This window comes from Anopheles stephensi, chromosome 2 (assembly GCF_013141755.1).
Source record: "Anopheles stephensi strain Indian chromosome 2, UCI_ANSTEP_V1.0, whole genome shotgun sequence".
Taxonomy (NCBI): Eukaryota; Metazoa; Arthropoda; class Insecta; order Diptera; family Culicidae; genus Anopheles; species Anopheles stephensi.
Genome location: NC_050202.1, coordinates 75,730,183 through 75,743,331, shown reverse-complemented (window position 1 = coordinate 75,743,331; position 13,149 = coordinate 75,730,183). Strand labels below are relative to the sequence as shown.

Sequence of the window (13,149 nt, the reverse complement as noted above, 5' to 3'; positions counted from 1 at the left end):
ACATCTTTTTTTTTTTTGTTTGTTTATGTTGTTGATCCCAGGAGAAATTCGTAGCGACAGCAAGGAGAGCGATAACACCCGATCCGTTGGTTGGTTCACTCCGTACGCTCAGGGGTTTCATATCTTTGCACCAGACAAAGGATAAAGGAAGGTGATAAGATGTGGCTGTGTGATCTTCTATCGGTGAGGAAACCCGATTCCACGGCTGTCGGCACACCACCCATGAAGATATATGCAAACGTGGTGAACGAAAGGCAACAAAAAAATACGAGCAAGGGATCCCAGCGGCAGACTACCGACCAGCGGGACGTCGAACAAATTGGAAGAAATATTACGCACGCACCGACGAATGTGGGTGAAAATATGCGCCATGCGAAAGAAAAATGTGGTACCATAAAATATGTAATCTTCTCGTGATAGGACCTTCGCAGTACGGGGTGTGTGCGTTGCGCGTTCGATCGGTGTTGTTTAAACAATTTTTAGCAGCTTGAAGCTTTGAATCTGCTTTCTTTGCTATTATTCGACAACATCGTCCCTAGCTTTATTCTGCTTAGCAAGGTGTTTGAGAATTCCCACCGCACAGTATGCACTTTTTCGAAGCGAAGATGTGGAAATAAAATTTGATTCCATAAATGCTCAACGTGGGCGATGTTGGTCCATCGGATACAAGAGATAGGCTTTAACTCACAGCCCTGATAAATTTAATTTTATCGCACATTATTTTCGCGAGCTTTATGCTTTTTTCTTCTGGGCTAGGTCTAGCCTTAACCGTTGTTCCTCCCGTACATAAAAGAAATATAGAGATAGATAATCAAGAGCTCTCCAGCATACCGGGAAACAACGGCGGAAAAAAGTAAATCCAATCAAATCCATTTAAAATTGATCAATAGTGATTGATACGGTCGATTTACCGGGAGTAATCCGTACACGGCGCACTCGTCCGTCCCTCTGGCCCGACTAGGATACACCTACTCGTGGTGTGCGTTTTCAGGACGGTGTAGTATAAAAAAAGAAGCAAACATCTCGAACTGCCCACAGGTATTAAGAATGAGCGCCCATTTGTTCCAGCTGCTTAAATGTAATCTGATCTTAGTTTGATAAATCGTTCGACCGGCCAGCAACACGCCCCCGTTGGTAAAATGAACGAAATTGATAATGGAAAGAAATGAGTTTCATGTTTGGTGCAATGCCTGGGCCCGTCCAACTCGCTCACTACCACGACGACACGGGAACATTTCATCAAATTTTTATTACCAAGGGTTTGTGACACGTCGTTGGCAGAATGGAGAAAAATGGTATGCCCTTTCACGATCGTGGTTTTGGCATTTTGGCAGGCAAACACTCACGCCATAAAATGAAGTCGCGTTCAGCATGAAGGAACAGAAAATATTTAATCAAAATGCCTATAACACCCATGTTTCTGCGCTGTGTTTTAAGAAGAGACATGGAATCGGAACGCGTTACAAGTGGGTGTGTGTGTGTGTGTGGAATGCTTCGCTTAACAGCAAGAAGAAAAACACGCTACACACAATTCATATGTTAAAGGTAGTGCCCTACTTTACTCAAGGACGGGATGGTTACTTCCTGTACAACATTCCTTCATCAATGATGGATGATGGATACACACTCGCAAGGGAGGAAAAAAGGAAGAAAGGGAAAAATAAAATTGACTGCTTTGCTTTAGCTTCCTCCTTGCTTTATTTATTTTCAACCAATATTTCTTCCCCCAACAAGACTCTTTCTAAAATGAAGAAACGAAGCAAAACTTTATTAGCTACCTTCGTCAAATCTAAGGACACCGGTCCGGTCAGAGCATCTTTATTGCACGATTAGATATGTGATGGGATTTTTCGTTTGGTGCTAGGTGAATCATGCATGATGAATGGACCGGCATTTGTTTTGCACAATAAGTTACTGTAAAGTTCTGTCCCTCCGTGGTATTTTTACTCCCACTGAGCACATTCCAGCACGGTGGGCACCATGTAATGTAATGATCGATCACGAATGGCACTAAAAGCTGTGCCAAAGTGTCGAACGCAATATGAGCAAACAAAACAAACAAAAAAGATTAATCTCACCCTTGATGGATGTGTGTGTGTGTGTGTGTGTTCGCAACACATACGCACTGCTTTTACTGGTGTTAATAGATCCTGCTGTGGACTGGAGAATAATGTTGAAAATTTAATTGAAAGCTGCATACGCTGCTTTCCTGCGCGCATCGTCCTTCTCACGCGGGTGGGGGGGCTTTGTAGACATGTGTCAACAAAATGTTTACGACCTCACTATTTATCACACATAGGCTTTCCGGTGCAGAGACTCTGTGCATATGCAGGAAGTAGGAAACATGATTGACGGATGGGTGGCACCACCGATCCGCACAAACGCTTGCCCATCCGAAGCGCCATTGTGTGTCGATAGAGTACGCGTACAAAAAAAAAACTCGATAATGGACGCACACTTTCCCAACCCACCGCACCAGGCGTTAAATGGTCATTTTCCCTGCTTTCATTAGGTCATGTTTATCGCTCAATTTTACTTTGTACATGAATAGAACCAAAAAAAAGGACTACCAATTTGTGTGACGCGATACGGACTGGGCGGACGGAAAACTAGTTGAAGCTTTTGTGTGTGTGTGTGTGGGTGTGTTTTTTCGTTAGAAAAAAGCCACATTAGGCAGGTTGTTGGTACGTCCACTTACCACCAATGCTGGCGTTGTACGCCACACCGACACCGCAGTACTGGTTGAAGGCGACGGCCGCTACCTCGCCGGCACAGCGCGTTCCATGCTTGTTGTCACCGTTATCGCGCGGCATCGGGTCCGAGTCGTTGCCGTTAATGTCGTACGAAGCGTCCGGATCCTGTGGAGAAAGATAGCAGAACATAAAGACGGCCGAAGGTTAGAATCGGGCGATAGAAGTATCCGAGGCAAGCGTTCAAGCGTCGACCAAAACAATTGTGACCCTACCCAAAGACAATCGAGAGAGGTCCAACCGATAACGTAACCAAAGGACTACGGAATGATTGGCAAGATATGGAGCAGCTCTTGAGCTCCGTACAATAATGGCCGTGACGAGCAACAGCACAATGGACACAATGGATCGATTTTTACCATCCTTTTGTATCCTATAAGGTTTGACGTAGCGCATGTGAGCGACTGTGCGTAATATTGTATTCAATCGATTGGAACAACAGACAACAAACTTCATCCGCTTCCTGGCCCGTGGATAGATTACACTCGAAGAAGGAAGCGGATTTCGACTACTGTGGCGTATCGTTGTATTCTTTCGGGAGTCGTTCGGTTCGCACTCTCTCTCTCTCTCTCGCTTTCCCTGCCATTCGCCAGCCCGGAACTCGGAATGCAATAAATGTATAGTTAATGCGATGGACTATCGCTTCTAGTGATTATTAATGAGTATTCGAACGATGAGAGGTACCGGCGAACGATAATGCCCGCACATCGAAAACCGGGAAGGATTAAGGGCACACGAAAGCAATCGGATACAACGGCAATGGGATGTAAATCCGTACCGTATAAGAGGCACCAGGAAGGAATAATATGGATAATGTGCTTAAGTTGTACAAGAGGAAAAGAACTTGGAGTGCCGAAGTGCTTTTGATACCATTCTGCTTATAACATATTAAAATGCTGCTGAAACAAAGTGCCATCAGGTACTGTGTTCCTGTACGTTAATAGTCTATTATTTTGGGTAAAAATGTCCCCGACCAAGGTTTGATAATATACAGGTCGGTATCTGATATTAGCTACTAGGAGAGATTCCTGCATGGTCCGTTTAACCCAGTTTCTTCAAACACTTAGCCACACTATTACTCCATATTGAACAACAGATTAGTATGAAGATTTGTAGGATTTCTCGCGATATTTTCCTTACCAAGAGCTTCCGACAGTTCCATACGTCCGTTCAAAGTGACCGAACGTGGTAAAGTGTGGTAAGGTTCCAGCGCGAAACACATGGTAATAGACACATTGCTTAAGGTTTTTGGGGCGTAATTACCCCCACCCTGTGATCACCCGTTCCCGGAACATCTGCTTGGCGAGCTAGCAGTACAAATGTGGCCACATCCATGGTGGCTTTCTCGCGTAAACGTCTTCCCTTGGCTGCCCGGGAACCACACAATCGATAGCTCAACCGAATATTAGTCTCACTAGGCGCTATTAATTTTCATAATTACGACCTTAGGCCTCCGGAGCGCCGGTTCGGTGCCGAACACCTTACCATTGGGTGGCGGCGAAGGATAATGGCGAAACACCTAACCCCCGCCGGACCCATTTCCGACGCCCGTTAGGTGATATGATGATAATAGTGATGTTGGTGCGGTCAGAAACAATGTTGGTCGAAAGTGCGACGATACGCCGTTGGTATCGTTTTGTCAATGTTACGCCCGGCCATTGGGCGCCTAACCGTACCGGCCAGAAGGTGCCTATTAGAGGCCATCACTCTTGCTGACGATGCGTCCAGTAGGTGCTACCTAGCTCAAGGTCCGGCTGAAGGTGGTTCAAGCAGCAAGACGGTTTCGCAATGGCCGGAACCGAACGTACCGGAGAGACCGGAAGGCACTGCATCGTTCGGTTCGGGTGTTGATTTATGAAACGTAATAATGTATTATTTGAAACGATCGTTGGAACAACATGCTGCCACGTGACCCCGTAGATGCATTTGTAGGTGTTTCATTGTTGTGCTTTCGTTCGCTTGTTGAAGGATTGTTCCGGTTTGCGTACAGGTTGGCTGTGTCTCACGCCTCAAGCGCTGGGAAAGACAGGATAATGAACTAGAAAGTTGGCACATTTTATTTATTCAACTTGTGCTCGTTTTCAATCGCAAATTGAACCTTTTTCTGTGTGGGGTGGGAAATTTCTACATTTCAACTTTCAAATCTTATCTGCCCTTTTGCCGATCCGTGCAACTGCACAATATTGGAAATGCTTAATATTTTATGCAAATTTTCGTCGAAAGAAAATCAAGCCACCGTGCTTGTGTGTCTGATACGAAGCGGTAACAAAATTCCACAAGTAAACGCTACGGTTGTATCGAAAATATGCAAACCGTGTCCCGGTTCTTGCGGTATTTCGGCGGGAGGTTTTTTTTGTTGCTGCTGTTGCCCAACCTCCCTTACAGTCTGATTGCGTTTTGCAAGCGTCGATAAAAAGAATCGTTTAAACGGAACGGAGCAGCGTTTCGGGGGGAACGCCGGTTTCCGGTCTGATTTTATGCTCCGTCCGTTTGCTGGGTCCCTCACCTTCCTGCCGGCAGGTGAAAGTGATTTTCTATATTATTTGAAAGCTGGTTAAAAACTTTTACCCTGCCTACAACAACACGCTGACGGGTGATGCAGACGATAAAAGCTTCCGAGCAGAGGGTATTTCAGCGGAGGGTAAACCACGCATGGGAAAGGGAGAAAATTCGGAACGATAAAATAACAGCCAGCTCGTGGAAATGAAGTGCGCCAGTGTTTGCTTTTAAAGGGAAGTTTTCATACATGAAACATATTTTCCCCATGAAAAGGAAAGCGGAAGGGGGGGTGGGGGGGACGCGAAGAAATGGTTGGCCCTCCTTGCTGTCAACATAAATGGGTGTAAATTAAAAAATACTTTTCGTGTATTGGAAAATTTTGTGTGTGTATAATTTTTGCCTCGCCCGCTCGCCTCGTTATTGATTGTAACGATTGATTTTTATCGCAACAGCAATTTGCTATCGGTAATGTTCGCGAACGGTAGTGGAATGCGAACATGATTTGCATACATTGCGCGCGAAATTAAGGCATTGAAAGTTCCGGCGCTTCATGCGTGCGGGGGGTTGGTGGGAAACGGAAACGATGTTTTGAAAGATGAAGTGTGAAAGAAATGCGATTTAATTCGAGTTAAAGGTAAAGAACTTTGAAGCAAAAGTTGAAATCAATAATGTACCCAAGCATACACATTAAACTTATTAAATTTTCAGAATAAATGTCAATGATCAATAAAAGGATAATGCGATTGTCGAATCACTTATTAGAATGTTTAAAAGGGACAGGAGAATATTGCAATCAGCAGTGGGCTTTTACCTCAATATGAGATCCAATTATGCTAAACTATCAAATTGCGAGATGTCATTGAATCATTTTTTTTTTATTCATAAAGAACGGCCTGGCCGTATTGCTTCATTGAATCATTTGTTCACGTCACATTTAAGTCACATTGGATTTAATGCGCAAATTATTTGAAAATGTTGTATGAATCACCACATGCATTCCCATAATTTTATGGAAAAAAATCCCAGTGCTCAGATACGCCTCTGAGACATGGGCTCTGTCCAAAACTGACGAAGCCCTCTTAGCCGCGTTCCGTTTGTGTGGAAGGACGATGGAGGAGCCGCTATAATGACGAGCTGTACGAGCTGCACGATGATCTCACCGCGAATTAGACTCGCCAGGCTTTGGTGGGCTGGTCTCGTCATGAGAATGAAACCGGACGACCCAGCCCGTAAAGTCCTTTTAGGCCGTCCATACGGACAGAGGAGGCGTGGTAGGCCCAACTTGAGAAGGAGTGATGGCGTTGATACTTCCGCCAAAACTGCCGGGATAACGGATTGGCAGACGACGGCGCTAAACCGTGTGCGGTATCGAGGATTGTTGCAGCAGGCCAAGACCGTATCAGCGTTTGTAGCGCCTGATAAGTAAGTAAGTGAGTATGGAAAAATCCATTATATGATTGCAAAACTCCATTATTCATTTGAAACATTCCCTTAAATGAGTTAATAATTGTATAATATTTAATCTAAATATTTCTATCAATAAAGAATAAAATCAATAAAATCTAACCGATTGCCGTGCAAAGGAGCGAAAATATCAATGAAATTATCAAAGACAACCGGAATTACGACCAGTGGAATTGGATCCTGATAGCCATGCCGGCTAGTACTTTTTCCCTGTCCAACTATCATGAAATGCTCGAACAACGGAAAAACCCCTGCGTTTCAATAAAGGTTTAATTAAAATCTCAACCATCCATCAATCGATGTGACGCAACATACAATGCGACCTGGACGCTAGATTACAGAAAATGTAATGAAATATCATCTCTGCCGGAGAAATACGACCAGCCTGCCTCCACGAGAAAAACACGAGACTAAGGCAATTTTCACCTCCAACAACGATTATTTACAACAAAAGCCCCGATCAATGGCTCAATCAACCCGGAGCAGCCCGGTTTTGCAACAGCTGCAACGTACTGCAACAAATAAATAACAAACTGTGTACATTCGTGGAACGCCATGTAACGATAGCTAATAATGGATCGGTTCTAATGTGAGCCACTTAGCAGCAGCAGCAGCACACGAGAGCAATGAGCAGAAGGCGAAAAAGAGTCCTTTCAATAGGTACAATTAAACATTAATTTGATGCGGAGCCCGACCTGCTTCAGTGCCCAGGACCTGTTCCAGTCGTTGCGTTGAAATGTAACGTCATGCCCCAGAGTAGGATTAGTGGTCGTTAGGAGCAGAGGAACGTCATCGAAAAGCGTTCTAGGGAGACCGGGAAAATGCTGCAAGAGCAAAGCTGCTGCATATGTGGGCAACAAAAACAGGAGCTTCAGAGCAAGAATGATTGGGTGCGAGAAGGAGAGCGCAAAGCAAGAAAGCAAACAGGGAAATAAATTATAAACAATCTATCATACTTTATACACGACACACATCCGTTTTCAACAAAACTGAATCCTAGCGCCAGAGCCATTCATAGCCTTTTGCAATCGTCCCGAAAGGGGAAAAAGAGGAGCAGAAAGCGCCTTGGACAGTGCAGACCCCGAGCTAGTCAGCACAAAACTCAACAGTGCACCACCATCGGGCGAGTCGCAGCCGGTTTTTGCATTTCCAAATGACAGAAACAAATTGAGATGACCAAAAGAGTGCTGTTTGCTTTGCCCGTTACAAATTTGGTTCTGTTTTGTGTTTTTTTTTTGTAGTTGCCTTCGTTGCTCCGGTGGGAACTACTACTAGCGCTGGGAACTGTTGCCAGCATTCCCCATTTCTGCCATGGAAAAGCTGTTGCCATCCGAAACCCCTTCTTGGCCCCATGCGGGTCTGTTTTGGGTGAGTGCAACAGTACGAGCCAACAAAAAAAAAGGGTAAAAGTAAAGAAATTGAATGCATCCGTGCAAGCGCAAGAATATTAATGCTTTTTAAACAAATTATATCGCTCACGTAACTTCTCGTTTTCCGGAGCGAGCGCCAATTTTTCACTCCGTTTTCTCTTGCAGCGCTACAGCATCACGAAAGGAATCGAAACTGCAGCATTGTTTTGTTGCATTTTCCGTTCCTACTCACGGCACACAGCACGGCACGGTACAAGCCTTTCGTACAGTAAATAGTGAAAGACTGAACAGGAGCTATCGAACAGCATCCACACACCCACACGGAGTTGAGAAATGATTTTTTCGCGTGTTTTTCGTTTGTGATGATAAATGATACTGCAGTCCGAGCTGGACACCACCCGTGCAGGCCTATTGTTTTGTGAATACAGTAATAAACATTCATTCAATTCGGCTGGTGCATGAAGCTGTGCCGTGAAAAATTAGATACTCTGACCATATTAATTTTGTCAATTAATATCAATTTGCTGCACCGAACGGCGCCGGTCCGTACGGCTTTTTGGCATACTATCCTTGATAAGTACTGTTGGTAGTTTGGGGCGTTTTGCAGGACATCACCTGCACACCTCCATAATGGGTAAGCGAAATTGCATCGTTTAGAAATAGCATCGAATTGCAGCCGAAGTGCCCTTTAATGTCACACTATTTGACCTTTTTGCTTGAGTTTTCCCTGAAACTCCCTCCCCCCAGAAGGCAGCACCAGGAATACCATTTGAGTACACCGTTTAACCTGCATTTTAATGTTGCTCGACTTATCCGGACGCTTCCGACGTGTGCGAATGTTTTCCTTTGACGTAGGGCTATACCGAATCGGCCCATTGCTGGTCTGGGAACGATCTAACCTGGCCGGAGGCTACCTTCTGACACTCCGATTCTTGTGCACGGGCTAGCAGCAGACCAGCAGCAAAACCGGCACATATACACACACACAACCAGTAGTAGGTACAGGATCATTCTAACCTTTCCCGACAGGAATGTGTGTAGTGGAGAAAGTGCAAGGAATCCTTCCCCGTGCGGAGCAAATTTGTCGGCATGCACACGTTCTTTTGCATAGTTATGGTGCCCCGTTTACCTGGACCTCCCATTGAGCCACACACACATCGTTTTCACATCGGTAGAGCGCATAAAAAGCATCGTGTGTGTGTGTGTCGGCAGCAGCAACCCTTTAAAGTCGGTATTTGATCTTCACGTGCCCGATCTTAATTCAGTCGTTTCATGGTTTTGGACCTCCCGGTCCGGAAATGGGGTGCTTAAACTAACCTTATGTTTTCTTGGTGCCCACCACACCACACCACCGTCAGCCACATATGTGTGAAGCGGTCGGTAGCCCGCTCGGCAACACCGGTTAAAGGATTGAGGGGTTTTGGTGGGTGGGGAATGCATCGTTTTACCGTTCCCCAGTTCGGTTACGGTAATGATGATGTGAGGATAACGCAGTACGTACGTCTTGATGTTTCAGATGTGAAACTGTTCCCGGAGGTTGAACATGATGAAACAGCTAGGTGGGTTCTACCAAATGCACACCTTTCAACATGCGATGGAATGCAATTTTCCTACAGAAGAACTTATATTCTTTTTTGTTTTCTTCCTTGAGTTCATCGAATGTTTAGAATCGGTTGAGCACGATCTGATGCAAATCATGCCAAAAAAGACAAATATTTTACTAATAACAAAGTCTTTAAATAAATGTTCTCACAGCTTCAAACAACGTTTCAAGAGCACAAGAAACTCTTAGCTTCACTTAAACACACTTGCACGCCCTTTTTGTAGATCTCTCTCTCTCAACCGCAACAGTCATTCAAAGAACGCATTCAATCAGTCGCAGTCACATTAAAATAAGAAACCATTTCAGTGATTGTACACACCCGTCTTGCTGTAGAAGCAACATAAACGAAGGCATTTTGCTTACCATCCATCCAGTGTACAACAAAGTGTGGCCCAACTCTCGGCGAACATAAGCTATTCAATCTATTCAATCTGCACGGAACGAAGCAGGGAGCGAAAAAAAATATATATAGGAGGAACAGAGCTGCCTGACCTTGCAGCAAGTGGGGAACAAATTTACGATACCAATCCAAGACCGGGTTTCGGTGTGTTTTGTACCAAATCCGTGCAGCCCGGGTCTCCCTTCGGATGCAATTGGCTAACGATATGCAACTGTTGAGGATGCAATTGCGCACCGATACATTCTAACGAGATAGTTCTCGGCGTCCTCCCGGCTGCCCCTGTTGGCCACAAAGCACTTCAGCGCAGCAGCACCAAAACGATTGGTGGAACGATGCTTGCCCGACACACTTTATTCGCATCACAGCTAAACGACTCCTGAGGGCTACATTGAGGTTAGATGAGCTTTGAGCCACTGGTGAAGTGCTTGCTGCCAAACCCGGGGAACCACACGACCAGGCAAACCGTGAAGATGTAAGAAGCGGAAACAATCTTTTATGCAGCGCAACAACGAAAAAAAAAACGAGAGCACAAACCCGAACGGATAACTCCTGTGCAGGGAAAGGATATTGTGTATGCTTTTACCGCGTTCGGTTCACTTGCGCCAAAATAACAACAATTCGCAATCAAAGCAAACAAATCCACCGCTGAATGGGGGACGAATGGGTAGAGGGAGTTGAGGAGTCGCAGGCTGGCAACGGTCGCTGCATACCGAATCAGACAAAATCACTGATAGCAGCGGGTCTCTAGAAATAACCTTTACGTTCGAAGTCGAAACAAACCGCTACCGGTAACAGAAGCACTGGAAGGATTGGAACCGAACTTCAAGCAAATCAAACCCTCCGTTAGCGACCGTGAAGCCGGCTTGATTCGATTCTCGCCCGTGGCTCGTCTTCATTTTCCCTACACACAATGCAACATTACCGAAGCGCTCGCCGTGGAACATGGGGCTTTGATCGGTTGAATGAATTTGGCCCGCTTTTCGTCCTGCTCATCGGTATTGACGTGCTCGAAGGGGGAAGGTGGGGTGGTTGGTTGCGCTTCCACGATATCCCGATGATGGATGCCATCACCGACGGAATTGTTACGATTTGTTGGCAACGAACACTATTTCGGGGCACGGCATATAACATATCATTTGCGTTGTTCGCAGGGTACTTTTTTGTTGTAGTTGCTGTTGTGCGGACTTGAGATGCCAAAATCATCGTGAAAGGTACTGTCAACGGGTACTTAGAATTTTGGATTGAATCGGATTTCTTCACTATTTTTCCGGTTGGCTGACGGAGCGGAAGTATGTTTACAGACTGCAGCACGAAGTCGAGGAAAAATTTGGAAGCGGATGGTAATGATGATTTGTGAGCAATGCTTCGGCGAGGTGTATGAGAAGAAGAATGTACAATTGAGTGTAAAAACCATGTTTTAAATATTTTCTGCCATAGTTAAGGAGCTTTTGAATAAAAGTTTAACCTTTTTTTCGGAACCGTGTTGCGCATGTGAATGATTTTAGCACCACTAATTGCATGTTGAAACGTGATTGGAGCAATGATCATCAATCATAAATTGTGGCTGACGAAAAAAAAAAAAATCATCCAAAAATTGAACATGTACAAATCGATTCGCAGGGATAGCTGGATTGCCCAAACTGCCATTACCATCCGGTCAAGAATGATGACGATGAAAAGCCGGATTAGTGTATTGCAACTGTCATCGGTCATGCTCAAGCCAAACCCCGAGCCATGTAGCAAGCTGTACGTGATTTGGTTTGCTGTTGTTCTCCGGTGGCAATGCTTTCGGCGAAAATCATTCAAAGAAAATGGCTACCGAAGAAGAAATACCCGAAAACGCCAACCCAATCGTCCATGATTGATACAGGTTAATCGGAATCCCCCTCCAGCTGGCTGGCCTGGTTCGGTTTATTATGCTACCGAACCCCATCAAACCTATCATAATTCACGAGCTCATCAACGAAGGTGCCATATGTAGCGTACGAACGTGAAGTTGCGCTATTGACCACATTATACCACCTTTGACCTCATGTCCGGGTTTTTTGGCTTTCCCGCAACGTTTCCGGCGCAAAACAAGCACCGTGCGGGCTGCTGACTGACGGTGGATAGCATTAATGTATTCCAAATATCGCATCCACTTCCAAGGATCCGTGGCTCCGAGCTCCTGTTGCTGATACGCTTACCCGCACGAACCGGACGTCGTCAGGATCAAGTGGCAATCCAAAGTTCGGCCCGGATCGGTCCCGTGGGAAGAGGGGGCCGCCGAACGAAGGCCAGCCCAAATCGTATCGACATATGGAGTGAAATAATGCTTTTCCTTCCAGATTCCAACTGAAGATTCAGTGGGAACGGTGGGGCAGGGAAAGGAACGCCAGCGACAGGCTGAGGTAATGGACCAAAGCAGCTGTAGCAACTTGGTGGGATATCTGTTTGATGAAGCTCGGACCTGACTCCCCGTTCGGAAGTGACCTGCTTCGCATAAACAACACCGGAGCCAACAGAATTATGATTGATGGAAAACGGAGAGCTTTTTTTGGCTGTTGGGTGGGAAGGTGCTTGGTTGCTGTGAGTTTGGCATCGAAAGCAGCTGGAAAATAGATTAGGAAGAAGCTGGTGAAAAGAGCACCGAAAGACATACCGATCGTCTATCACGGAGATCGTGTGTGAGTGTGTACCGAACACACCAGGCACGTTTTGCTGATGTGTGGCCGAAGTCGAAAGGCAAACAAATAGCACTAACTAACGCTCTACCTCCTACCGGACCGCATCAGCACAATGGGGAAGTGTACTGGAAGAGTGAAGCCCTGTTGAAATCTAAAAGCCTTCGAAGCGGGTAGACAGCGTGCGGTGGGAACGGTGCGCGACGGGAAAGAAAACATCCATCTTGGCCGGCAAAAACAGAGACGTATCCCATAAGGCAGCAGGCAGAAGGCACACATTCTCAGCGTTCCCTCTGGCATACACAGGATCAAACCCGAACCCCGAAAAACCAGAGCCCCAATGCTAGCCTGTCTGTCAAAGTTTGGCCTGTCGACATTTTGGAGCGAACCGCTGTACCAG

General features: G+C 45.7%; 1 protein-coding gene across 8 annotated transcripts in view; it reads right to left on the bottom strand.

Annotated features, from left to right (window-relative positions):
* The window catches only part of LOC118507665 (furin-like protease 2), a 191,770-nt gene that overhangs the window by 27,548 nt on the left and 151,073 nt on the right, over nt 1-13,149 (bottom strand). For all 8 annotated transcript variants that reach the window (XM_036046442.1, XM_036046443.1, XM_036046446.1 and 5 more), the window contains one exon: nt 2,699-2,858. In XM_036046442.1, the coding sequence (XP_035902335.1) occupies nt 2,699-2,858 (160 nt within the window). The remainder of the gene's footprint in view (nt 1-2,698; nt 2,859-13,149) is intronic.